Source organism: Cervus elaphus, chromosome 13 (genome assembly GCF_910594005.1).
Source record: "Cervus elaphus chromosome 13, mCerEla1.1, whole genome shotgun sequence".
NCBI lineage: Eukaryota > Metazoa > Chordata > Mammalia > Artiodactyla > Cervidae > Cervus > Cervus elaphus.
The window spans coordinates 24580375-24608056 of record NC_057827.1 but is presented as its reverse complement, the minus strand read 5'-3'; the positions used below and the strand labels follow the sequence as shown (position 1 = coordinate 24608056).

The following is a 27682-nucleotide window of genomic DNA, read 5'->3' as shown; positions in this document are numbered from 1 at the left end:
GGTCCCTCGGGTGTGGAGAAGCTGACGCTCCCGTGGGGAACCGTCGGCCGTCCCTGAGGACTAGTGACAGAGCCCGGTGCGACGCGTGTCCTTGGGCTGGGTGCCATGGACGCCTTCATCCGCTTCACCAACCAGACCCAGGGCCGGGACCGACTCTTCAGGTGAGTTAGGTGCCCGCGGCCTCTACCCCTTCCCCGGTACTCTCACCCGGGTCGACGGTTCCCAGTTCTCCACACCCGGGGAGGGCGGTAGTAGCCCAGTGGACGAAACCAGGAAAGCCGCTGCCGGCTCCCGGCGGTAGCGTGGCCCGGGAGCCCCTCCTCACCCTAACTTCAATGTTAGGTTCAATGTGGTTGGGCGGAACACACCTCCCTTCCCGTCCAGTCCCGCGTCTCCGGGCCGCTGGCTGCGGTAAACCAGGCGACGAACCCTCCTCTCCTGACTCCAGGAAGAGTGGGTTTTCCCCGCTCTATATTCCTCCAAGAAATTATTTAAGACAAACTCGGGGTTGACATCTGAGCATTTGGTAGTATCTTGAAAAGCTCCATGAAATACTTATGGGGAGGAATTGTGTTTGTCATCCGTATCTCAGCGAGATACCGCCTGTGAAATAGTTTCGTGAACCGTAAAATGCAGTGTGGAGAGCCTCAGAAAGAACTGACCACCTTTCCGAGGTACAGGCCGTGCTGCTGAAAATATTAAAGAGATTGTGGCTTTAATACTAGCTCCTAACGTTTCTTTTAGGGATTTGGTTGAATTGTGCTCAATAAAAAGAAATTAGTCACAATTACAGTTTTATTTAAGTTTTTTCTTCTTCTGAGTGTACAAGTGCAGACACACAAGTGTACACACAGATCAATAGTAACCCCAACAATTATGAGACTTTTGGAAGCGGGCTTAATGCCAGGTGTTTTCTCAATGTTAACAACTATTAACCCACTTAACTGTCAACACAACCCTATTAGGTTAAATTCTTGAAATCATTCCCATTTCACAGAAATGGGGAAACTGAAGCAGAAGGAGTTTAATAGGGACTAAGTGACTGAACCGAGAGATTTAAAACCACACAGTTGACTTCAGGACCCAGTTTTTTAACTTATCAAGCCATACTATCTTTCTAATTAATTTGATAGATTTTCAAAATGGTTGCGTTATATACAAACTTCATTAAAACAGAAGCCTCCAGTTCCAGTGTGCTTAGAATATACCCTGAAAATTTTATCAATGAGATTGGTTAATAAATAATTGCTTAGTATATACTTATTATATGTACTTAGTATATACTTATTTCAAGATCTGAGATTTCTAGTATTCATTTCCTAATCCCCTTGGTGATCTACAGCTTCTGTGAATACACTGGCATTCAGAAAATAATGTCTTGTTTTTGGATACATTCCTATTATTAGACCAGATCTGAGAAAAAGGGGTTCATTGACTTGACCAGCTTGAGCCCTTTAGCCAGGAAACATACTTACAGGAGAAAGAGAGATTGTTTCTTATTACTTCAGGCACAGTAACACATTCACCATTTTTATTGAGAATAATATTTTAGCATAAGGGAATTCAGATGCAGTTACAGGACAGTAGGAAACAGGCATCTACCTACTTTATTTACTAGAATGTCAAATGCATTTAGATGTTTGGTTATATGATACACAATTTTTCATTTGCTATGTTTCTGTCAGTAAGGCATTGCTGTTTGACTGTTTGTACTCACGACAGTAATCACTTTATTGAATATTTAGTAGTATTAAACAGGAGTCTGTACTTCATATAAAATGCTCATTAGTTTGAAAGACAAATCTATACTTATTTATGTGTTGGTCTGTATTTGGTTCTTTTATAAAAAGCTAAACAGTATGCCAGTGGTGGACTTTTCATTGGTTCTGGTTTGAGTGTGTGACCTGTCACATTAAGTAGTTGGTAAAAATTTCATTTTAGAAATCTGAAAATCTTTTAGAAATTTACACTGGAGAAAATAAAGAATATGGATCTTTGCAGACTTAACGTGAGGTAGAGTTTTCTGCAGTTCACTCTTTTGGCTATATGCTTTTCTCTGTGCCAGCAATGGGCATTCTGAGAAATTGTTCACTCTATTTTTTTAGAGTTCTCTTTCATTACCTTTGTGTTGCATTTTCATCACATGTTCTACTCTTTGGCCCTGTGAAATGAGTGTTGCAGAATTTTGCTCTTGTAAGAGCTGCTGCATGAGAAATTGTCTTGGAAACTTTGTTTTCGGCAAGACATGTTTCTCTTTCCCTTACTTCATGAATCAAATTTTATTTGGTTTGTAAATCATTCTCCTCATTTTTCTTTTCCATTTCAGAGCCACTCAGTACACATGCATGTTGCTTAGATATTTGTTAGAGCCTAAAGCTGACAATGAGAAGGTTGTAATGAAGCTCAAGAAACTGGAATCCAGTGTGAGCACTGGCCGTAAATGTAAGTACCCTGTCCCTTGAGGGACAGTGGCTCCTGGTTTAGAATCCTCAGACCTTGTAATTCACAAAAATACTTCCTAGGTCATGAATTTCTAGTCAGTCAAGCTTATTGATGAAGATCACTAGTAAGGCTGCCCTCATGGAATGACAGGCCATAAAGATGAAATATTTTGCTGCAAACGGTTCACAAATACTCTCCTATGTTCACATTTGGTGCGACATCTTGTCTTTCTGCTTCATCGTAACCAGTAGGACATACAATGTGTTAGTTCACCTTTAGTTCTTAGAATCACAAAATGTTCTGGCAATCTCTGACATGAACTGCTGGCTCCTGGAAGCCCTGGAAGAATACAGTAGCTATATCCTTGACCCCTTTCCCTTTTCCTTTTTCTTGAGGGATTGCTGGAGGAAATGGATGGATACTTTTTCTTAAGTCATTTGTGGGGTTGTTTTTATGTAAAAGGAAAAAAGCAGTCAGTGGTTTGGACTCATTTAATTCATTTTGAGTATCTGCTCATGTAGGTGTAGTTCTGAGCTTTATGGAAGAACTAAGATCACATGCTCTAATGATATAGGATTTAGTACCAAATACGTTGGTTGAGAAAAAGAAAGGTGTTTTGAGGAGGTGGAACTTGAGGTGTGGCAAGAGAGAAGGATTGGGAGAGCATTCTTGAAGGGTAGTTTCCTCTAGTGGAGGCTCAGAATGTTCTGAGCAAACCATTGTGTTGGAAGATCAATGAGGAAACTAATTTGATGAGCAGAAGACTTAATTTGTCAAGCAGAGGGATGGGAAGGAGCTCTTCTAGATGGATTGGAAAACCAAGATTAGAAGTTCTCCCTCTTCGGAATGTTGGGGCTTAAAGGTACTTTAAAAATCACTGGTCTTTGAAGTTTAGAAAGGACTTACCCAAGGTCACTAAGCTAGTTAGTGCAACATCTAGAACTGAAAACCTGAATTATTCATTACATATTTTGTGTTATTTTTGATAAAACAATACCAAACATTTTTCTGAGATCAGTGTTTCCTGAGGGTAGCTACTTCTGAGAATTTACTGAGTTTAAGATATATTCATGTATGGAAAATACTTCTTGTGTATCCTCCATAATGTTTAAGATTGTAATATATACAAATATTTATTGATTGGTGCATCACTGATCAAGTTACATGCTCTGATAAAGGAAATGCCCTGTCAATGGTTGATTTAATTGAACTAGGCATCACATATGACAGTATTATTAGTTGTGTTATCCACTAAATCCTGCTATCTCTACTTTGGCTTTTTGACAGTAGGGAGCCATAGGGGCTTTGGATCAGAGAAATTGCAGGATGATGTTTTGTTAAGTCTCTAAGTCATGTCCAACTGTTTGCAACCTCATGGACTGTAGCCCTCGAGGCTCCTCTGTCCATGGGATTTCCCAGGCAAGAATACTGGCATAGGTTGCCATTTCCTTCTCCAGGGTTTCTTCCCAACCCAGGGACTGAACCCACATTTCCTGTACTGGCAGGTGGATTCTTTACTGCTGAGCCACCAAGGAAGGGGTTTTTTAAAAAAGCAGTCTTGTAACTGGAAAGTAAATAAGTGTAAGGCATCAGACTCTCTAAAAGAATGTTGCATTTTGAAAAAAAAAAAACAAAACAAAACAAAAAAAAGAATGTTGCATTCTGGAATTCATGTTACTGCTGTACCTTCCTTCTAAAGAAGTATAGCTGGTAATATGCAAATTGTAACAACCCACGCTTATGATTGACCTGGCCTAAAGTATGTTGTCATTTGTTAATATAGTCATTCAAATGGAGGCAATAAGTTTAAAGGGTTGCTGTTTTTTTTTTTTGCCTTCCAGGATCATCTTAGGTGTCCTTAACCTACTGTAAAGTACTTTTCCTTTCCTGAGCAAAGACTGAGCCACAGATGACAGTCAGTTGTTAAAAAAAGCAGTGCTGACCTCTCACCCTGATACAGGGCTTCTGCCTATAAAATCCTGTTAAATCTGATTAAATAACCATTAATTCTTGTGGGTTCTTCTTGCAGGGTTCAGACTAGGCAATGTGGTGCATGCTCTCCAGGCGACACAGCAGAGCATTCGTGCCACTGACCCGGTGCCCCGCATATGCCTAACATTAGCCAGCTTGAACCGTGTGATTTATTTCATCTGTGACACCGTCCTCTTCGTGAGGAGTACAGGGCTTGCCTCTGGCGTTAACAAAGAGAAATGGCGAAGGTGGGCTGCCCGCTATTACTACTATTCTCTTCTGCTGAGCCTGGTCAGGGATCTGTACGAAGTCTCCCTGCAGATGAAACAGGTTGCACACGACAGGGCAAAGAGGGAGAAGTCACCATCCCAGGATCCCCTCGGGTACAGTGTGGCTGATGAGGAGACAGAGTGGCTCCAGTCCCTTCTTCTTCTCTTATTCCACTCTCTGAAGAGGCATCCTCCCTTGTTTCTGGACACAGTGAAGAACTTCTGTGACATCCTGAACCCCTTGGACCAGTTGGGGATCTATAAGTCCAATCCTGGCATCATAGGCCTCGGAGGCCTTGTGTCCTCTGTAGCAGGCATCATCACTGTGGTGTATCCTCAGATGAAACTGAAGACCCAGTGACATGGTTTCAGGCTGAAGACCAGTACCTGCTTTGAAGACAAGCTGTAGGTGAAATGGACATTTGCCTAGGCACAGCCGTGTCATACTGTGCTTGAGGACTTATTCACATGGACATTTAGTGACTGTGATGTGAACAGAGGTGGGGCCACGGATGGTGAAGGGGAGAGCTTGAAGATTTATATGTTTTCTAGAGTGTGGGAGTGACTTCTAACTTTCTGTGTATTTTTCCTTCATCTCACATTTATTGAGCATCTCTTATGTGCATATTAGGAGCTCAGTGTTTGCTAAGTGAATAAAAATTGAAAGAAATTTTAAAGATCTAAACTAACAAGTGGACACTAATATATAGCGACTGCAATTCGGGAGACCTGGGTTCGACCCCTGGGTGGGGAAGATCCCTGGAGAAGGGCATGGTAACCAACTCCAGTATTCTTGCCTGGAGAATCCCATGGACAGAGGAGCCTGGTGGGCTACAGTCCATGGGGTTGCACAGAGTTGGACAAGACTGAGTCCATGTGTCTGGCTACTTTTGCACAACTCCAGTAGGTCTGATGCACAGCCCTCTCTAAGATCTAGTAGAGGCCCCTGATCTGGTCAGTTACCCCACTTCCTCCATAGCTGTCAATGCCAGGATGGAGCAGAGCTGGCCTTCTAGCCTCTTAACTTACCTTTCACATCACTGCACTCCTCTCCTTCCTCTGTCCAGGAGTAAAATCAGAAATGTATCAGGCGTCTTCATGGTATAAATTGTGTCTTTAGGTAATGCAGTGAGGAAAAACAAAAAAGCAGATAGAAAGGACATGAAGTAAAAATAATGTGGAAAGTCACAGTTGGTACCTGTGGGTCAGTTTGTGACAGATGAGGAGACTGAGGTTAAAACTGAGGACAGGGACTTCCCTAGTAGTCCATTGGGTGGGACTCTGTGCTCCCAATGCAGGGGGTTCAGGGTTCAATTCCTGGTCGGGGAACTAGATCCCGCATGCTGCAATTAAAGATCATACATGCCACAACTAAGACATAGCATAGTCAAAAAAAAAAAAACTGAGGCCAGAACCTCATTTCTCTGACTCCCAATCCAGTGCTCTTTCCATGTTTCACTGCCTTCCTGATTAGGTAGAAGTATGAGACTCTCCAGAATCCCATACAAAAAGCCTTTTTTTTTTTTTTTAAGAACATTTGTTGGCTAGTGCTTTATATTCTGTTCTACAGAATTTAAAACTATATCTAGATCCACCAACTGGATTGTTTGATATAAAGCCATATAACAGTGTGGGCATTTATACATTAATTTTCATTGAAATTTATGAAGTTAAGAAACTTCATGAAACTATAAAGTAGAAGGATCATAACATTCTGTAAGTCAGACTTCATATTTGTGGAGTGGTTGGAAAAAGTGGAAAAGGGCAGTAAGCTATGAGTGAGGAAGACACCAGAATACTGAGTGGATGCCACTTGCTCATGCAGGGTGTTGAATTCTTTCTTGTGGTTGCAGATCCTCTTAATTTGAGGCAAGTGAGGTAGAGAATAGGGTAGCATCAGATAAGAGGCCAGTGTCAGCCCTACCAGTAAAGCCATCACATTTATCTGAACAGCAATGAGAAATGTGCACTCAGTAAATTTTCCATTAATATGATTGAGATTCTTAAAAAATAGATTCAGGTACTTGGCACTCTAGTTTTTGAGTAACCAATCAAGATATAGGATTTGATAAAGAACATTTTGGGAATTTTAAGAGAAATGAAAGCTGCTAGATTGAAGCAAATAAATATTAACTATATTTACTTTGTCCTTATCTTCTACTGTAATAAATTATGTCTAATAAATCTGTAGACAAAATTTACTCATGTATCTGTGAATGTGTTCTGGGAATGGACAAGAGTTAAAGTAAGGTGGTCCTAAAATAAGCAGTCTACACAGTCGATAGAGTGAGTTCTGGTAAAATAAGCTCTTGGCTGGAAGGTCCAAGTGCAGGAGAAGGATGAAGAAAGATTTAAGTATAGAACATCCTGGTTGAAAGAGACCTCTAAGACAATCTTGTCCAGACTGCTGAGGGTCCCATATATTATCCCTGTCAGTGGTGTTTTTGCTTCTGCCTGGAAAAGCTTGAATCTGTAATGGCATTTTAACAGTGTGTCCATCTTGGTTAGTTTTGTCCTCTGCAAGTTAGAGTGGGTGAGGGGGAGCTTGGGAAAAGCTACCTCTTCTAGAATTTGTGAAAACCTTAATGGCACCTCCTTCCCTGTGCACCTTTCTCCTTTCTAACTAACCATCCCCACCTTCAATCCTCCATATTCATTCAGGAGGGATTCTAAAAACCAAAGATATTTTTTTTCTCTTCCAGTTTTACTGAGATATAATTGACACAGTACTGTATAAGGTGTACAGCATAATGATTTGACTTAACATACATCATGAAATGATCACCACAATAAGTTTAGTAAATATCCATCATCTCCTGTAGATACAAGATTAAAGAAATAGAAAAAATTTTTCCATACCTTTAGAACCCTTAGGGTTTACTCACTAAAGAACTTCCATAAATAACATACAACAGTGTTCATTATATTTATCATGTTGTCATACATCCCTAGTACTTATTTGTCTTATAACTGGAAGTTTGTACTTTTTGACTGCCTTCTTCCAGATACCCCTCTCCCCATCCCCTGCCTCTGATAACCACAAATCTGATTTCTTTTTCTATGAGTTTGGTTTTTAAGTAAAAGTGACCTACAGCACAGTGTGATTTCCTGGTGCAGAACATAATAATTTGATATTTCTACACATTTCAAAATGATCACCACAATAAATCTAGTTATCTGTTACCAGATAAAGGTATTATATATTTATTGATTAAATTTTCCACATTGTACATTCCATACCTGTGACACATTTATTTTATAACTGTAAGAAGTTTGTTAATCTCCCTCACCTGTTTGCTCTTTTACCCCATAACCTCACCTCAAATGGTAGGTATTCTTAAAAACTGTATTTCTGTTTTTTCTTTTTTAAAAAATTGAAGTATAGTTGGTTTACAATATTATTAGTTTCAGGTGTACAGCAAGGTGAATCAGTGATACATATGTATTTTTTAGATTATTTTCCATTATAGGTCATTATAAGATATTGAATATAGTTCCCTGTGCTATACAGAAAATCCTTACTTATGTGTTTTATGTATAGTAGTTAGTATCTGTCAATCCCGTACTCCTAATTTATCCCTACCCCTGTTCCCCTTTGCTAACAGTAAGTTTAATTTCTATGTCTGTGAGTCTGTTTCTCTTTTGTATATAAATTTGTTTGTATTATTTTTTAGATTCCATATGTGCGTGCATGCTAAGTCACTTCAGTCATGTCCAACATTGTGACTCTATGGACTGTAGCCTGCCAGGCTTCTCGGTCCAAGGGATTCTTCAGGCAAGAATATTGGAGTTGGTTGCCGTGCCCTCCAGGGGATCTTCCCAACCCAGGGATCGAACCCGCATTGTTTATGTCTCCTGCATTAGCAGGCAGGTTCTTTACCACTAAGTGATAGCATATAATATTTGTCTGAAGACATTTCTTAGATGTATAGACCAGCACATTCACAGCTGAACATTGTTGCCTAGAATTTGTTTATTCAACAACAAATGTTTGAGTGCCGTGCTTAGATCTGGGGTCCATTTGAATACAGAATGACCAAGGTCCCTGTGCTCATGGGGTAGTTGGACAGGGTTGGGGGGGCATGTAGGGATGGGGAATAAAAGGAAATAACTATGTCCTTCAAGCTGCTGCTGGAAAGCGGACTCTTCCCAAGGGACTCTGTTAGACCCTTTTCACCACTTCGCACTTCTCACCCACATTCTGGATGCCCAGCTGACACGGCCAAAGAGCCGGCTTTGTCAGCAGAGCTTTCAGGCACAGAGCCCTGTACTCCCTCTGGCCCAAAGCCATGACTTCAAAGTCTTCACACTGCCCTTTGGCCCAGGTTGCTCTCTTGACACATAGATAATTTGACCTGAACATTGAAGTGAGGTGAAGGCAGAGGCCACTTCTTTAGGTACTTCCCTTTCTCTCTATTACTGTCTTACATTTTCAAAGCCCAGGTTGGATCAATAAGTATTAAATGTATCACATATTTTAAGATTTTTAGTAATTTTTATTGGAATGTAGTTGCTTTGCAATGCTCTATTTGTTTCTTATTGTACAGCAAAGTGAATCAGTTATACATATACATATATCCACTCATTTTTAGATTTTCTTCCCATTTAGATCACCACAGAGCACTGAGTTCCCTGTGCTAAACTGTAGGCTCTCATTATTTACTTATTTTATACATTGTATCAATTATAAATACATGTTAATCCCAATCTCCCAATTCATTTTACCCCCCTACCCCTTTGATAACCATAAGTTTCTTCTCTACATTTGTGACTCTATAAATATTTTTGCTTTGCAAACAAGTTCATCTCTACTATTTTTATAGATTCTACATATAAGTGATATTATACAATGTTTTTCTGACATACTCTACTTTGTATGCTAGCCTCCAGGTCCATCCACATCTCTGCAAATGTCATTCCCTTTTATGTCTGTGTAATATTCCATTATATATATATGTACCACATCTTTTTCATCCTTTCCTCTCTCAATGGACTTTTACCTTGCTTTTGTGTCCTGGCTACTGTAAATAGTCCTGCAGTGAACAGGGTGTGTGAATCTTTTAGAATTATGGTTTTCTCTAGATATATGCTTAGGAGTGGGGCTGCTGGGTTATATGGTAGTTCTATTTTTAGTTTTTTAAGGAACCTCCATACTGTTCTCCATAATGATTGTACCAGTTTACATTCCCACTGACAGTACAAGAGGGTTCTCTTTTCTCCACAATCTCTCCAGCATTTATTGTTTATAGACTGTTTGATGATGGCTGTTCTAACTGATGTGAGGTGATATCATCAATTGTAGTTTTGATGTGCATTTCTCTAATAATTAGCAATGTTGAGAATCTTTTCGGATGTTTGTTGGCTATCTCTATGTCGTCTTTAGAGAAATGTCTATTTAGGTCTTCCACCCATTTTTTGATTGGGTTATTTGTTTGTTTTTGATATTGAGCTGCATGAGCTATTTGTGTATTTTGGAGATTAATCCCTTGTTGGTTGCTTCATTTACAAATATTTTCCCCCATTCTCAGGGTTGTCATTTCATTTTGTTTAGGGTTTGTATTGCTGTGTAAAAGCTTTTAAGCTTAGGTCCCATTTTTTAATTTTTGTTTTTATTTTCATTATTCTAAGCAGTGGATTGAAAGAGATCTTGCTGTGACTTATATCAGAGAATGTTCTGCATATATTTTCCTCTAAGAGTTTCATAGTACCTAGCCTTACATTTAGGTCTTTAATCTATTTTGAGTTTGGTTTTGTGTATGGTGTTAGGGAGTATTCTGATTTCATTTTTGTACATGTAATTGTCCAGTTTTTGCAGTACCACTTACTGAAGAGACTATCTTTTCTTCACTGTATATTCGTGCCCCCTTTGTCATAGAAAGTGCTCAAAATTCTCTAAGCCAGGCTTCGATAGTACATGAACCATGATGTTCAAGCTGGATTTAGAAAAGACAGAGGAACCAGAGATCAAATTGCCAACAGCCGTTGGATCATTAAAAAAGCAAGAGAGTTCCATAAAAACATCTATTTCTGCTTTATTGACTATGCCAAAGCCTTTGACTGTGTGGATCACAACAAACTGGAAAATTCTTCAGGAGATGGGAATACCAGACTACCTGATCTGCCTCCTGAGAAATCCGTATGCAGGTCAAGAAGCAACAGTTAGAACCGGACATGGAACAACAGACTGGTTCCAAATTGGGAAAGGAGTACGTCAAGGTTGTATGTTGTCACCCTGCTTATTTAACTAATATGCAGAGTACATCATGAGAAATGCTGGGCTGGTTGAAGCACAAGCTGGAATCAAGATTGCTGGGAGAAATATCAATAACCTCAGATATGCAGATGACACTACCCTTATGGCAGAAAGTGAAGAAGAACTAAAGAGCTTCTTGATGAAAGTGAAAGAGGAGAGTGAAAAAGTTGGCTTAAAACTCAACATTCAGAAAAAGATCATGGCATCTGGTCCCATCACTTTATGGCAAATAGATGCGGAAACAGTGAGAAACTATATTTTTTGGGCTCCAAAATCACTGCAGATGGTGACTGCAGCAATAAAATTAAAAGACACTTGCTCCTTGGAAGAAAAGTTATGACCAACTTAGACAGCATATTAAAAAGTAGAGACATTACTTTGCCAACAAAGGTCCATCTAGTCAAAGATATGGTTTTCCCAGTAGTCATGTATGGATGTGAGAGTTGGACAGTAAAGAAAGCTGAGCGCCGAAGAAGTGATGCTTTTGAACTGTAGTGTTGGAGAAGACTCTTGAGAGTCCCTTGGACTGCAAGGAGATCCAATCAGTCCATCCTAAAGGAAATCAGTCCTGAATATTTGTTGGAAGGACTGATGCTGAAGCTGAAACTCCAATACTTTGGCCACCTGATGCAAAGAATGGAGTCATTTGAAAAGAGCCTGATGCTGGGAAAGATTGAAGGCAGGAGGAGAAGGGGATGACAGAGGATGAGATGGTTGGATGGCATCACTGACTCAATGGACATGAGTTTGAGTAAACTCCAGGAGTTGGTGATAGACAGGGAGGCCTATCATATTTCAGTCCATGGGGCTGCAAAGAGTCGGACATGACTGAGCAACTGAACTGAACTGAGGTGCTCATAGGTGCAGGTACGTGGGTTTATCGCTGGACTTCTATCTTGTTTCCCTGATCTATATTTCTGGTTTTGTATCTGTACCATACTGTTTTGATTACTGTAACTGTGTAGTATAGTCTGAAGTCAGGGTGCCTCATTCCTGCAGCTCTGTTCTTCTTTCTTAACATTGCTTTTACTATTCAGGGTCTTCTGTGTTTCCATACAAAGTGTAAAATTTTTTGTTCTAATTCTGTGAAAAATGCCCTTGATAATCTGATAGGGATTGCACTGAATTTGTAGATTGCTTTGGATAGTATGGTAATTTTCACAATATTGATTCTGCCAATCCAAGAACATGGTATAGCTTTCCATTTGTGTCATCTTTTATTTTTTTCATCAGTATCCTATAGTTTTGCCTCCTTAGGTAGGTTTATTCCTAGGTATTTTATTCTTTTTGATGTGATGGTAAATAAGATTGTTTCTGTAATCTATATTTCTGGTCTTTCATTGTTAGTGTATAGGATTGCAAGAAATTTTTATGTATTAATTTTGTATCTTGCAACTTTACCAAATTCACTGATGAGCTCTAGTAGTTTTCTGGCAGCATCTTTAGGATTTTTTAAGTATCGTATCATGTCATCTGCAAACAGACAGTTTTACTTCTTTTCCAATTTGGATTCCTTTTGTCTGGAATCTTTTAGATTCCTCTTGTTTCTTTTTCTTCTCTAATAGCCATAGCTAGAACTTCCAAAACTGTGTTGAATAAAAGTGTCTAGAGTGGACATCCTTATCTTGTTCCTTACCTTAGAGTTTTCACCATTGAGTTTGATGTGAGCTGTAGGTGTGTCGTATGTTTGTTATGTGTCATATCCTTTATTATGTTGAGGTATGTCCCTTCTAAGCCCACTTTCTGAAGAGTTTTTATCATAAATGGGTGGTATCACATATTTATTATTCTTTTTGGAGACTCCATTTGACTCTTTCCTCCCCTTCCTGACTTCTAGTTTCCTGCCTTATCATATCCTAGACATAGAATTGATTACAGAGGATCTATCACACATCTCCATTCCTCTCCACTTGCTGCCTCTTTCTCTGATTGCCCACAGTATACAGCTTAGCAGAGAGCCAACAGTAGGTACAATTTTGCAAAAAATAAGGGAAATAAGTTTTGTCCTATTACCTATGTTAATTAAAAAGCCTTCTTAGATAATCTGAAAACTATGGCTTACACCACAACCCTCCATCCTCTCTGAAGCCAGGAATTAGCTCTCGGGGTCCTGTCTGATTCATTACTAAGGAAGGGAGGAGAGGTGATCAGTGGCTGTCTGGATGCTGCTGATCAGTAATTGAATCTTGGTCAACATTGTCTTTTCCAGACTTGACAAAATCCAGTTGGCTTTCTCACTGCATATTCTGGTGGCATCTTAAACCAGGTAGAGTTCAATAAACTTTCTGGAAATCTGGGATTTACAGAGATTGAAATAGCTCTATTAAAGCCTAGATTGTCAAGGAATCTACCCCAGGTCTGGTTATCTTTTTCACTGAGAGTAATTTATCTTCATAATCAAAAGATTATGGTAAACTGTATTCCTGTGTGGGTTTAAATCTTACTGTTCAAAAGTCATTCTTGATAGTAAAAAATAAGGATGAGGGAAATGGATTGAAAACCATTCCACAGGACCCTCTATGGAAAAGGAGTCAAAGATTATAAAACTTTAGAGGTTATGAGTTTAATGACATATACCCCAACATCTTCTTTTTGGAAAACAGCTTTTTTGAGAAGTGAGGGTCAGAAATGGGTCACGGAGCAGATATTTCATTGCTCAGGAATAATAACTCCTCTGAGTCTGGTTTTCCTTCAGCCCTGCTCTCTACCCCCTAGTTGGCCAAATCTCCTAACAGAGCAGGATATGCCCAGGGGACCCTGGGTCAAATAACCATGACAACAGGCTGACTGGGCTTTCTCTTCCTCTCTGCCCTCCTCTAGCTGGGAGGTGTTAATAGCGTTGCTCAAGAGCAATTGGATTTGTTTCCTCCAGACAAGACGCTCACTCGGCAGCCTGGGCTCTGTGGCACGGAGACAGCATCAGCTGGAGTTAGCGTGGGGGTCCCGAGACAACCTTACCTGGTTGGTTTCTGAGAAGTAAAGAAGTTGAGGGTAAGGTTCTTCTGGGAATTTTACTGAGGATGAAGAGGCCTGCAGGGAAACCCCTGAGGGAGAGGTTACTGAGGGTGAATGACCAAGAATGTAAATACTCTGCAGCCACTGGTTTTTCCAGAACACAACTGAAATTGCTGGTTTTATGAATGGCTACTTTCTTATCTGGCTGAGCAGAGGAACAACTGGCATCTATGCTTGCTTAAAAAGAGAGGAATTAATGCAGAACTTTTTCATTAAAAAAAAACAAAAGATTAAACCTGAAACTCTTTCTTTTAGTCTCTTGGACCCTCGTCTAAGAGCTCCTAAACTTCATCTAAAACCTCTTATCTCTTAGAAGCTACTTTCATGTTTTGTTTCTTACCCTGAATACTTATAAGAAACTTCGGTCTCAACAAGTAGGCTGCCAGGCCTCGTCCTTGTGGGAGTCTAAGGACTGACCACTTGTCTGTGACATTCATCCTCCAAATACCTTCTCTTCAGGGAACTTGAAGCCTGGGTCCCCTTGATGGCCTTGAAGGATAGGGACTGACCCTGTGGATCTCAGGCTGAGGACTTTCTCATGGACCTAAAACCTTCTGCTTTGCAGCTTGAAGAGCTCCAATGGCAGTCAACAAGGGCCCCACCTTGCTGGATGGAGACCTCCCTGTAAGTAACTTGGGCTTATATGAAGCAATAGACAACTTTAGGGGGAGGGAGGAGCTGGAAGGAAGGGCTCGGGGGGCTTAGAGCAAAATATGTCTAGGTGATATTCATAATTCATTGACCGTTACATCTTCATTATTCTTGCTTTTGCAGGAGGCTGTTAGAGAATGTGGAGGGGTAGGGAATGATGCCTATTAAAACTAAGCACCTTGGAGAAAAAATTGGCTGGTGGGGGACAAGGAGAGGAAGGGAACTACTATATTCTAAAGCCTGACACAGACGTCTATGCTTTGTCCATCCAGGCAAAACTGAATTCTCAGGACTAAGACTCTGCATTCTGTAACTCCAGAGCCATCTTGGATATGTTAGTTTATGTAAATGGCACCTCTTAGAGCTACACAGCACACGTTATGTATGTGAGAAGGGACTACAGGGGCAGTGTGTCCAGTACTGTGTCTAGCCTGGTCTTCAGCATGTCTCAGGGAGGTTTTACACGTTTAGGTGTACTGATGCCACCTGGCAAGGCCTCTCCACCTTAGGCACAGTTCAAATAATGAAACTGGAAAATTGTGAGCCCGTATAATATCCATCTTGTCCCGAGTTAGGCTTTAACTAACCTTTGCACTAGGAATCGCCATGTGTTGTATTTGATCATAGAACACAGAGAAGCATAAAATGGTCATGTGCATAGTTAAGCCATCCTAACAGATGGTAGTGTATTTCCATCCCAGGACCTCTCTCCCTCTTTGGCTTTGCCTAAATCAACTCCCCAAGGCTTCGTCCAAAATGTTAAAGAAAAATTTTCTTGTTTACAGTTATAACCTTTTTCTAGTTCAAATTGTCAAGAATCTAGTTCAAATTGTTAAGAATCTCATCTGCAAGACCAAAATCTGAAATATTGTAGCCTACGGTCTGGTGTACATGCGAGTCTCCTACAAACAGAAGAAGCTAGGTCCTCCCCTCTGGAGAAAAACTATGTAGCAGTACAAATTCAAAACTACAAAAAGAACCTGAACATCTGAGCCAGACTTGGGATGTTTATGTGGAGAATTCCTAATATTCCTAAGAAGAGACAGAAATATACAATACCCTTCACCAGCCCCAGCAACAGAATCCCAGGGACATACTGCCTTCTCCTCACCCATTCTTTCACCCATCTTATGTTATTTTGAAGCAAATCACAGATTTGCAATTTCAGGCCTGAGTTGGAAGCCTGGCTCTGCCACTTATTAGCTGTGTGTTGTTGGGTAAGTCACTTCACATCTCTGAGTCTTTGTCTCCTCACTGGCAAAGTGCTGGTGACAGTGCTGACCTCAGAGGGTTGCTGTTAGTGTTACATGAGGTTATGTTACTGAAGCACCTCAATCAGTGCCTGGAGCATAATGGCACTGAGTAAATATTGTCTCTCTCTGCAAGACTAGAATCTGCTTTTTTTTTTTTTTTTACTCAAAGACCACTTTTTTTTTTATTTTAAGTAAGTTTCCTAGCTGATCCAAAGTTTAATTATGTGCCTGCTGCCAAAGTTAGAATGCATTAATAAGAGCCTAGCATCCCAGTAATGAGAGGTGATGTCTCACTGGACCCCACACATTCAGATCACACCTGGAATGCTGTCTTCAAGCTTGAGTGCTATAAAGGCTATGTCAAGATGTAGTGTGTGCAGAGGATGGAATTAGCAGATCAGGGCACTGAGTCGTTTATAAGCTAAGTTAGGAACTAGAGCTATTTAGAATACAGAAGGAACTGCTAAAGGCAGAGATGCTTATCTTCAAGTGTGTGAAAGGCCAGCCCATGAATGATGAAATAGATGTGCTCAGCATTGTTCCACAGGGCAGCGGGTGGAGCTGTGGGTGGGGGTGGATGCCGGTTCAGCCACGCTGTCCAAGGAGGGGCATAGGCCACTCTATGAGGAGTGAGCTCCATTTGAGAAGTCCAAATGCAAGCCTCCCAGAGGGATATGGGAAGAGCACTCTTGTTTCAGAGGCCCCCGGAGGCCTAGGATTCTGTCATTCTGTCCAGTTGGGCAGATCTGAACACCTTAGGTGCAGCCCTGTCACCTGTTCAGCTAACATGACTGGCGGCTTTGGGTGAGGCCCCGAGACACACTGGTGAGAGCCTCCCGGGATGGAGCCGAGTGCAGAGGTGGCCAGCACCAGCGCAGCACCGTGTTTGAGTGCGGACACATCCCAGGGAGGAAGGTGGTGACCTCTGACGTGAGGGAGGGCCGGGAAGCTTCTCAGGGGAAACGGTGCTCAAGCTGTGTCTTCTGCCAGACAGAAAGGACTGTGGGAGGGAAGGGGAGCACCCCAGGCAGCGGGACCAGCACTGGAGGCAGGGAGGTGTGTCCCAGAAAGACCCGAAAGATGTTCAGGTGAAGCTCCCAATCCACGGTGGACCAAAGCTCTAGACAGGTGCACCGGCGCACTCATTCCTGGCCATGAAGTTCAGGTTGAGTGGCTGCAGGGTGGGGTGGCCCCTGGAGGATGGAGGCCACCCCAGGAGCTCTCCAGAGCCAGGACTATGACCAGGAGAGCGCGGCTACCCGGCTCTTATGCTTCCTGTGGGGCCTGCAGAGGCCTCTCTATTCTGGATTCCTCCTAGGTCACCTGGACCCAGGCCAGCGCTAGTGGGCACCGCAGCTCTGAGACTGCCTCCCCAGGAGGTAGGAGAAGGAGGTGGGCTGATTTCTTTCGCTGCTTTCCTTCCATGCCAGGAGCAGGAGAATGTGCTGCAGCGGGTCCTGCAGCTGCCGGTGGTGAGCGGCACCTGTGAGTGCTTCCAGAAGACCTACGCCAGCACCAAGGAAGCCCACCCCCTGGTGGCCTCTGTATGCAATGCCTACGAGAAGGGCGTGCAGGGCGCCAGCAGCCTGGCGGCCTGGAGCATGGAGCCAGTGGTCCGCAGGCTGTCCACCCAGTGTGAGTCCTCGTGGCACTCGGAGGCTGCCTGCCTGCCAGTCTTTTACCTGTCTGCCAGTCTGTCTGATAACCAGCTTGTCTGTTTGCCTTTTTGTTTGTGTCTGACTACCTTCCTAACTCTCTATATCTCATTACATAGTTGTTTCATTTATAGACACAGATGATTTAGATGTAGATATATGGCGCTAATGGTAAAGAAACTGCCTGCCAATACAGGAGACACAGGTTCGATCCCTTGATCTGGAAGATCCCCTGGAGGAGGGCATGGCAACCCACTCCAGTATTCTTGCCTGGAGAATCCCCTGGCCAGAGGAGCCTGGAGGACTGTGGTCCATGGGGTCACAAAGAGTTGGACACAACTGAAGAGATTTAGCATGCAAGCACATTACTGAGAGAGAGATATAGACATAGGTCTCATCTCATCTATAATGCCTCCTCTCTGATCCAGTTGGCATTTTCCTAGGATGATAATTGGCAGGAGAAGGGGTGGACAGAGTTATGGGGTGGGCAGTGGGGGGTGTGGGGCATACAGCAGGCCAGACACACAGTTTAGCTCCAGATCCAGCAGCAGCAGAAACTGGAAGAGTCTGGCACAGAGCCAGTGGGCAGGAGGGCTGGCCTGGCAGGGCTGGGGGGAGTGGAGGAAGAGGGGAAGCCCTCTGGGTCCTGCAGTGATGGTACTGGTCCCATGACAGGCAGCGGCAGAAGAGAGCTGCCAGCCAGGGACCTGAAGGTGGAGGACAGCTTACCAGGCCTGCCCCTGTTCAATTTGTTCTGCCTAATTTGAAAATATGGTCTCCCTGGCACAGCTCTTGATAGGACTGAGGGAAATTCCAGCAGTCTAGGACTTTCCACCATCCTGAAGAGAGTTATGGGTACCCGTGGATTCGGCACAGCAAACAGGAGAGGACAGATACAAAGAAGACCTGGGCCTGGGCCCGGGCCCACCTCCCTGCCTGCAAGCTCCTTAAATCTCCCTGGGTCTCATTTGGCCCAATATCAGAAGTCAGCTGAGTCATCTGGGCTCTCTCTGCTGTTTGAGAATTTTGTGAAAACCTAAGATACCTGGAGAAAGAATATGTGAAAGAGAAGATGTAGGTATCCTTTGAAACTGTGATCTCCATGATCATGGCTGCAGAGCTGATGTCCTCAGCAGCCCCTGGGTCATGTCTTCCAGGAGCATTGGCATCCTCTGTCACTTGCCCCTTTCTCTTCCCTGTGACCCTCTTCCCACTGTTGACCATCTCACTCCTGAAGGTTAAAATGAAGGGCCATGGACTATCTGGAACTCTAGACCAGCTGTCATCTCTGGACCTGAGTGGTACCAGGCCAGCTCCCACCAAGGTCTTCCCTTAGGGCCTGACTGCCTTTCCTTCCCCGCTGCCACTTCTGCTTTCCCCTGTTGTGTTCACCCAGCGCTCACCCAGACAGGGGTCATAGGAGAACGAGAGACCAAGATCCGTTGGTGATTCCCATAGGTTCTGTCACTTCCTCCTCATAACAACCCTGCAGGGCTTGTCCATATTAATCCACACTTGACAAATAAGGAAGTTGAGGCTCAGCCAGGTTGTGACTTGCCTGAAGTCACACTGCAGACGCAGGCGCCAGGCTCTGAGAACAGGTCTGCATGACTGCAGAGCTTCTACCCAGAGGGAAGACTTCTTGGTCTCAAGGAGTCACATTGGATGGGGGCCAATGGTGGCAGAGGGCCTCAGGCTGCCCGGTGCTTTGGAGGTGGCAGGGCTGGGGGTTTTGAGGGCTCCAAGATGCCTTACTCGGCACAGAGGCCCCTGCTAGGTCTTCACAGTGAAGGCAGGGCTCACCCCACCATGGCCTTTTGCTTCCAGTTGTAGCTGCCAACGAACTGGCCTGCCGAGGCCTGGACCACCTGGAGGAAAAGATCCCCGCCCTCCAGTATCCTCCTGAAAAGGTGAGCCCCTCCCCTCTTCTCCAGCACTTCCACCTTCTGTTGTCACTGCCCCTCAGCGGAGGAGCAGGCATGAGCCCATGATGCAGGACGGCGTGGCAAATGCCTTTCCAGGCTGGTGGCCATTGCCTGCCCCCAAAAGTGCACAACGGGCTTCTTCCTCTCCCTGTGGGACCAGATCAAGGCAGGCTTTCTGAAACCAGCAGGCACAGGCCAGAGGCAGACTCATACAGGAGCTTGGGGTGGGGGCCACTGCTTCTGATCCCCCCTCTGTGAGATACCCCATGGGCCTACATCAGACCATTTGGTGGCTACAGACACCTAAGATCATGGGTCACACTCACCAGATCTCAGGATTGCAGTCCCATGTCTTCACAATCCAACACCTTAAGAACCATGAGATTGAAAAAGTCATTTCACCTGGATACCTACTCATTGGGTATTTGCCTTGGTAAGGGCCAGGTTTGGTGCTTTAGGGGAATTCATTTCGGTCTCAGACCTCATCCATCTCACTGATAAACTACCACTCATCTCACATTTACTGAGTGAGCCCTATCCTATGCCAGGAGTTATGACATGTGATTTATAGAGTCCTCTCCTTTAATCCTCTTTCTCCCTGGTGGCTCAGATGGTCAAGAATCTGCCTGTAATACAGGAGACCCAGGTTTGATCCCTGGGTCGGGAAGATCCCCTTGAGGAGGGAATGGCACCCCACCCCAGTATTCTTGCCTGGAGAATCCCATGGACAGAGGAGTCTGGCAGGCTACAGTCCATGGGGTCACAAAGAATCGGACACAACTGAGCAACTAACACTTTCAACCTTCTGGGATAGGGGTGGTATCCCCATTTGACAGAGAAAACTAGTGACTTCCCCCTGACCACATAGCCTGAAATGGAGGCCACAGGAGAGCAGCGCTGTTCAGCTCTGAGGCCTTGCTCTTCACTTATTTTTCCAGATAAAGGGCAAAGCCTTTGTCACAAAGAAGCTCCCAAGTCAAAGGAGTTGTTGTTCAGTCACTCAGTTGTGTCTGACTCTTTGACACCCCTGGACTGCAGCACACCAGGCTTCCCTGTCTTCACTGTCTCCTGGAGTTTGCTCAAACTCTTGTCCATTGAGTCAGTGATACCATCCAACCATCTCATCCTCTGTTGTTCCCTTCTCCTGCCCTCAATCTTTCCCAGCATCAGGGCCTTTTCCAATGAGTTGGTTCTTTGCATCAGGTGGCCAAAGTAGTGGAGCTTTAGCGTCAGCACCTGTCCTTCCAAGGAACATTCAGGAACCCAAGGAACAGTATTAAAAGGCAAAAAGTCAAAGGAGAGAAAGACATTGTTTCAGTGCAGAACCTGTATGAAGGCCAGCCACATCCGTACGTTCACCTAGGCACAGATGGGAATGTGAGGAATGCTCTGGGGTCAGGACAGAAGATACAGTGGAGAGGTGCCTTGAGGATATGAGGACAAGTGTTATCAAGAAGGTGGTCACTGGGGTGATTCTTGAAGGGTGATTAGCACCTCGACAGGCAGAAATGGGGTGCAGAGAAGCCAGGAGATCTAAGTGGTTGGCACAGAAAGGACTGGAGCCCTTTCCCTTTAAAGTTCAGCTTAATCAAGGTGCCCCAATACTGGCGCCAGTCCCCTAGGCCTTTATATGAGGCTTTCCTGAAGCGGGATGTAGGCCCTGCCAGAGCCTCACGCCTGACTCCCCATCCCCGCTTCCACCAGATCGCCTCTGAGCTGAAGGACACCATCTCCACCCGCCTTCGCAGCGCCAGGAACAGCATCAGCGTGCCCATTGCCAGCACTTCAGACAAAGTCCTAGGGGCCGCTCTGGCTGGCTGTGAGCTCGCCTGGGGGATGGCCAGAGACACTGCCGAGTATGCTGCCAACACCCGAGCTGGCCGGCTGGCTTCTGGAGGGGCCGACTTGGCCTTGGGTGGTGTCGAGAAGATGGTAGAGTTCCTCCTCCCTCCAGCCAATGAAGAGTCAGGTATCTGCCATTGTGGGGGGTGCTGGAAAGGGAGATCCCCCCCACCCTTGCCCTGCTGCTTGGGGATTAGGAAGAGGCAGCCAGGGCTCATCTAGCCACTGCTCTCCCTGGTGGCTCAGAAGTTAAAGAATCCACCTGCAATGCAGGAGACATAGGTTCTATTCCTGGGTTGGAAAGATCCCCTGGAGGAGGGCATGGCAACCCATACCAGTATTCTTGCCTGGAGAATCCCATGGACAGAGGAGCCTGATGGGTTTAGTCCTTAGGGTCACAGAGTCGGACACGACTGCAGTGACTGGGCACGCAGCCACTGCTATGGAGCGGGGAGGGCCCAGCAGGACTCCCAGAGGCCTCCACTTTCATTTGGCCCCTCTCCCTATCTTTTAGTGGGGAAAGTGACTTCCTCAAGTTTCCAGTGAGCTTGTGTTGGAGTAGGGTGATCCTTTTCCAACCCTAGACACCACCCAGCTTTGTCCAGCCCCTCTCTGATCTGCTTTCCTCTCCTTCCCCCCGCAACTCCCACCTAGCCCCTGCCCCAGGACTCCAGGATGCCCAGAAACCTCCACAGGCCAAGCCAAGCCTCATGAGCAGGGTTGGGGCCCTGGCCAACACTCTCTCTAGACACACCTTCCAGACCACAGCCCGGGCACTGAAACAGGGCCAGGCCTTGGCCATGTGGATCCCAGGTGTGGCGCCTCTGGTGAGTGTCTGCCCCGAGTTGCCGTGGCCTGGGAACCCTGTGGACCTCCTGGTCCCTCCCATCCCCTATCCAATTCCACCTCCTGTCCTGAGAACACCCTGTCTTCCAGCCGGGATGGGGGGTGGGTGGAATTTTAGGTCTAAGGATAAGAGACCTTAGGTGGGGTGGAGGGTTAACCCTCTAGGATGCAAGGGGAGAAGAGGGCAAGCCTGCTTGTTAGGATCATCCTGCCCCACCCCAGCCCCTTCTGTCTCTCCCATTCTCCCTCTAGGTTCCACTCTATCCCCCAACCTTCTTGGGAGAAATCAGAGACCTCCCCCCACCCATCTTCTCTGTAGGCACTAGGGAGTGTCACCTCTGAATAAGCAAGGTGCAAGGCACCAAAGCCCTCCTGTGGGGCAGAGAGCCCCAGCTGGGCCATATCCCTGATTGACCCCAGGCTTCTGGTTTCCCTTCTAGAGGCTTCTAATGGGCATCCCACTGCACCTCTGGAAAAATTGTCTTTTCTAGCCCCAGACAGGGCTTACTCCCCCCCACACCACACTCTCTGTGTATTTTAGCAGGGATAGCCTGGATTTTTTTTCATAGGAACTTTAATAAGAAACTAAGCCCCCTGCCCCCACTAAAAAAGGAAATAAAAACATTACAGCATAAAGGTCAGTGAACAAGATAACCACTTTTCAGCCATCATGAGGGTGGTACTTTTAAAAGCACTGTCAAACCTGGCTCATTCATTCCAGCAAATGTTTGCTGAGAGCCCACCACATGCCTGGCCCTGTAGGGAGCAGTAGTTCTCCCCTGTCCCCTGCACTGGGGGTCACTTCCCCATGGGGGCTAGACTAACTCCTGCGCCCTAGCCTAGCCCATAGCGGACAGAGGCCACTCTACGGCACAACCTCAGACACCACCATTTACACAGAAAATAATGGTGTCCCCTAAGGTTGTATAACAAGGAGACTGTGGGGCCTCCTGGGGGTCTGCAGTGAGCCAGGCTTTGCCTCAGCGTCACCTGCCCACCCGCCCAGGCCGGTGTCCTCCCATAGGACCCTCTGGCCCACTTGATTTTTCTCACTCTCTAAAGAACTGCAAGGAGTACCTCTGAAAGCTAAACACACACATCCCCTATGACTCAGCAACTCCACCCAACAGAGAGGAGAGCTTATATCCCCCAACGACATGTTGGAAATGCTACTATCAGCTTTACCCTTAGCTAAGAACTGGAAACAACACAAATGTCCATCAGCGGTAGAATAGGTAAATTTTGGTATATTTATTCAGTGGAGTGTGACACAGAAATGAAAAGGAGAAACTACTTGGTAATGTGGGTGACTCTTACAACATAACATTGAACAAAAGCTATGCATGAAAGAAAACATGTGTGAGTCCATTCACAAACGGGTAGAATTAATGCTTGGTGGTGGAGGCCAGTATGTGGTCCCCTGAGGCAATACTGACTGGGTGAGGGGCACAGAGTTTTCTGGGGTGTTGAAAATGGTCTCTATCTTGATCTGTACTGGTCACACTCGCGTGTTTCTGAAAATTCCCAGAGCTGTACACTAAAGCCGTGTGCACCTCAGTGGGTGTAAGTTACCACTCTGTAAAAAGTTGGAACAGTCCGCTGGGGCCAGGCCCAGCTCGCCTCCCCCTACCCTGACCCTGGGGATGCGGGGCTTTGCCTGCTGGGGCTGCCTGGCCTCTGGCAGGGGCGGTGAAGCCAGCGAACCGCCGCCTTCCTGCCCTCAGAGCAGCCTGGCCCAGTGGGGCGCGTCGGCGGCCATGCAGGTGGTGTCGCGGCGGCAGAGCGAGGTGCGGGTGCCCTGGCTGCGCAGCCTCGCAGCCGCCCGGGAACAACACCACGAGGACCACACGGACACTGAGGGGGAGGAGACCGAGGAGGAGGAGGAGGAGGCGGCCGAGGAGAGCAAGCTCAGTGAGGTACCGGGGAGAGCGCAGGCGGAGGGCGTGTGCAGGAACCCCTGAGGGGGTGGGAAGCAGAGGCCCGGGCTGACACAAGGCTGTCTGCCCCCAGGCCCAGGGGCGTGTGCGTGGGTGCAGCCCCCTTCCCCTCACCCCTGAGCACCCGGCTAATAGTTCTCCCCACAGATCCTCACAACAACCCCATCAAATAGGCAGGACAGAGACTGTCATCCCCATTTTGCAGATGGAGAAACTGAGGTTCAGAGCGCAGAGGCGACCTGCCCAAGAGCCAGGCCGATAGTTTTTTTTCCCAATTTAGTGTCCAGATTCTTCCGCCTCTAGCTCCGGGGATGGTGAGGAGGGGACGGGTCAGGGGAGTTGCTGTGGAGGCACTGACCCTGCTCTGGTCACCAGGGAGCAGTCATGCCCGGCCCGCAGGGCCTCCTGGGCAGCGTGGCGCACACCCTGCAGAAGGCCCTCCAGAGCACCGTCTCAGTCGTGATGTGGGCACCGGCGGCTGTGCTGGCCATGGCGGGGAGGACGCTGCACCTCACGCCGGCCCGGGCCACCTCCTCAAGCAAGAGCAGGGCCATGTCCCTGTCCGACGCCCTGAAGGGTGTTACTGACAACGTGGTGGGCACAGTGGTGCACTACGTGCCGGTGAGCGCCCCCTCCCAGCCCCAACTCCTCCCCTCCCCCACGCCTCCCCCACCCTCTGAAAAGCAGATTAGGCTGAAGGGGCAACAGCGCGGCTCTCCCTTCCCCAGCCTCTGATCCTCAGTGCCCCAGAAACATTCTGACATACTGTGGCTTTGACTGGGGCCCTCTGCAGCCCCAAGAATATAGAGACCGGTGGCCTTGGCCTGAGACCTTCCCCCACACCCATCCTTCCTACCTGCAGCTGGAGAGGTCACCAGTCATTCGTCTGGGGCCCCCAGTGGCCCAGCTCTCACCCCTCAGCTTCCAACTGAGGGGCCTGGCAGGTTTGCATGCTGCTCCCTGGGCAAGTGTTGGAGGGAGGCTTCCAGGACCCCTTGGGGGGTGGGCTGTGTTCCAGGGGACAGCAGCTGCCCCCATTCCAATTCCAATACCTGTTCCCAGCAGGAAAACCCCAGGGGGTGCCTACTACCACTTTGGGGGTCCCTGTGTCCCTTCCCAGAGCGAGTTAACAGGTCATGCAGGCACTAGAGATCTGGTCAGAGCAGGAGGCCCCTTCAAGCTGAGGGTGGGAGGGCTGGGAGGGTAGGGCTGGGGAATGGGTTACTAGTCACTCATTCTCACCAAGAGGCTTAAACAAGGGTCTTGGCAGAGAGCTCCCTTCACTTTGGACCCAAAATGGAGCCAGATGTGGGTACCCTGACCCAGGCAGGGGCAAGGTGTGGGTTGTCCTTAGCTCACGGAATTGGGCCAAGGAAGGGTCAGGAAAGTCCCTGACCTCCCACTGAGGGACCTCTGAGGGGGACCCCGGGGTCTGGAAACTAGAGGGTGGCTGTCTGCCTTGCCTTGGGGGTCCGCATTTTGCACACCGGCAGGGGTGGCCGTCCTTGGCAGGTTCCCCTGGCATCCTCCATCCCCGTCCGACCCCAGCCTGTGCCCTCCGGATCGCGCATGACCGCGGGGCGGTGGGAGGTGCAGGGACAAGGGCCAAGCCCAGGGCCCTAACGTGGCTGCCGGGCCCTCAGCTCCCCAGGCTGTCGCTGATGGAGCCCGAGAGCGAATTCCGGGACATCGACAACCCTCCTGCCGAGACCGAGCGCCGGGAGGCGGAGCGCAGAGGGTCCGGGGCGCCGCCCGCCTGCCCGGAGCCCGCCCCGCGACCTGCGCCGCCCCGCAGCAGCCTGCGGAGCACTCGGGGCCCGGGCGCGGAGGAACGGGTGGACGCGGCCACCTTGCCGCGCGCCGCCTTCCCGGCCATGCCCCGCGAGAAGCCCACGCGCCGGGTCAGCGACAGCTTCTTCCGGCCCAGCGTCATGGAGCCCATCCTGGGCCGAGCGCAGTACAGCCAGCTGCGCAAGAAGAGCTGAGCCGCCTGCTCACCGCCCTCCCGGCCCGGCGCTCTCCCAGCCCCGGGCCGGGCCGTTGTCGCCAGCAGATAAACATAACCTATGAAGAAGTGAGCGTTGGCTTCATCACAGTAGTCCCTTTGGGTCCCAAGCTTTGATCCTAGGATGCTGCCAAGACACACATCTTTTGAGCATCCTTTTTGGGCTTAGCTGTCAGAGTCCATTTTTCAGAAACATCAGAGTAGCAGTCTGCTTTGATTCTAGGCCTTGGTTTTTTTTTATTTTTTACCAAAAGATTAATTGCCTAACTTATCTCTCACTTCTTTCACCAAACTTGTGGCCCACTGATATTTAACTGTTTCCAATATTTACATCCATCCTCTGTAGACAAATATTTGCTACCAGTGAGTAACATGTCACCATGCCAAGTGTTCAAGCAGGCGATCCTGACACATTTTCAAGCCCCAGATGCAGAGATTCCTGTGAGTACACAGGCTCTCAGCTGACTCCTTTGAAGGGAACAGCTTGCGTGTGTGCTAAGTCGCTTCGGTCGTGTCCGACTCTTCGCGACCCCATAGACTGTAGCCCGCCCAGCCCCTCTGTCCATGTGATTCTCCAGCAAGAATACTGGAGAGGGTTGCCATGCCCTCCTCCAGGGGAATCTTCTGGACCCAGGATTGAACCCGTGTCCCTTATGTCTCCTGCATTGGCAAGCGGGTTCTTTACCACTAGTGGCACCTGGGAAGCGCCTAGATACATATTAGCATCATTTTCTGAGTACCCTGCCCTCTTCACAGGCCGTCCTGGCCTGTGCTCTGTAGCGCCTCCTTTCTGTTCCTAGCTACATTGCCATTTGCACCGTTATGATTTTACACCTAAATGTTCACTCTTCCTTCCACGTTTTGAGTGCTGGCGCCCCCAGTCCTGGGAGACAATACAGAAGGTTAGTTATATAAACAATATATATAGAATCTATGGCACGTCCCCCAGTGGCTCAGTGAGAAAGAATCCATCTGCAGTGCAGGCAATACAGGTTTGGTCCCTGGGTCGGGAAATCCCCTAGAATAGGAAATGGCAGCCACTCCAGTATTCTTGCCTGGAGAATCCCATGGACAGAGGAGCCTGGCGGGCTACAGTCCGTGGGGTCACAGTCAGTCAGACATGACTGAGGGACTGAAAAACAGAATAGACCCTATAGCCACAGTTCATTCCCAAACCTATTTTTGAAAACATTAATATTTGGCACATTTAGAAATGCATGCGTATAATTTAAAATGTAAACATTGCAAAAGGGTGTGTGCTTTCCTCCCGGAGTCCCCTGGTTCCCCTTTCCCAGAGCAGTCTTGGCAGCAGTCTTGTGTGCCCTTTCCATCACAGACTGAGGGTGCGCAAGCGCATGTGTATACCCTCCCCATTCCATTCATACACGCTGTGGGGTGTTATACTCACTGCTGTTTCACTCAGCAATACATCTTAGAAATCTTTTTGTAAGCGGTATTGTAAATCCTCCTTGCTCTTTTTAACAGCTACATAGTAAGTGCTTCATAATATAGACGTGCTATAATTGATTAAACCAGTTCCTTAATCATGGACTTTTCTGTTATTTCCATTTTTTTTTCTCCCAGGAACAGGGCTGCAATAAATATCTTTATACAACAA

At 46.6% G+C, this 27682-nt stretch overlaps 2 protein-coding genes across 4 annotated transcripts; both read left to right on the top strand.

Moving 5' to 3' along the window:
- Positions 1-22: 22 nt before the first annotated feature.
- PEX11A (peroxisomal biogenesis factor 11 alpha) lies at positions 23-6879 on the top strand. The gene is made up of 3 exons (XM_043921930.1): positions 23-161; positions 2327-2442; positions 4472-6879. The coding sequence occupies exons 1-3, from the start codon at positions 106-108 to the stop codon at positions 5041-5043; spliced, it is 744 nt and encodes a 247-aa protein (XP_043777865.1). The 5' UTR covers positions 23-105; the 3' UTR covers positions 5044-6879.
- Positions 143-27682, top strand: PLIN1 (perilipin 1). 3 transcript variants are annotated; one of them, XM_043921928.1, is made up of 10 exons: positions 143-161; positions 13808-13926; positions 14516-14574; positions 17285-17489; positions 19337-19419; positions 21139-21403; positions 21931-22103; positions 23847-24038; positions 24435-24680; positions 25703-27682. In XM_043921928.1, the coding sequence occupies exons 3-10, from the start codon at positions 14530-14532 to the stop codon at positions 26042-26044; spliced, it is 1551 nt and encodes a 516-aa protein (XP_043777863.1). In that variant the 5' UTR covers positions 143-161; positions 13808-13926; positions 14516-14529; the 3' UTR covers positions 26045-27682. The 3 variants fall into 3 exon arrangements, with proteins under 3 accessions (XP_043777863.1, XP_043777862.1, XP_043777864.1); XM_043921927.1 differs by lacking the exon at positions 143-161 and having other exon boundaries at positions 13756-13926; XM_043921929.1 differs by lacking the exon at positions 143-161 and having other exon boundaries at positions 13756-13926; positions 14410-14574.

Excerpts from the sequence above, each read along its gene's own strand:
- PEX11A (XM_043921930.1), top strand. The coding sequence starts at position 106 with ATGGACGCCTTCATCCGCTTCACCAACCAGACCCAGGGCCGGGACCGA. Across the intron at positions 162-2,326 it reads GGCCGGGACCGACTCTTCAG|AGCCACTCAGTACACATGCA; the intron begins GTGAGTTAGGTG and ends TTTCCATTTCAG. Across the intron at positions 2,443-4,471 it reads TGTGAGCACTGGCCGTAAAT|GGTTCAGACTAGGCAATGTG; the intron begins GTAAGTACCCTG and ends TTCTTCTTGCAG.
- PLIN1 (XM_043921928.1), top strand. The coding sequence starts at position 14,530 with ATGGCAGTCAACAAGGGCCCCACCTTGCTGGATGGAGACCTCCCT. Across the intron at positions 21,404-21,930 it reads TCCAGCCAATGAAGAGTCAG|CCCCTGCCCCAGGACTCCAG; the intron begins GTATCTGCCATT and ends ACTCCCACCTAG. Across the intron at positions 22,104-23,846 it reads TCCCAGGTGTGGCGCCTCTG|AGCAGCCTGGCCCAGTGGGG; the intron begins GTGAGTGTCTGC and ends TCCTGCCCTCAG.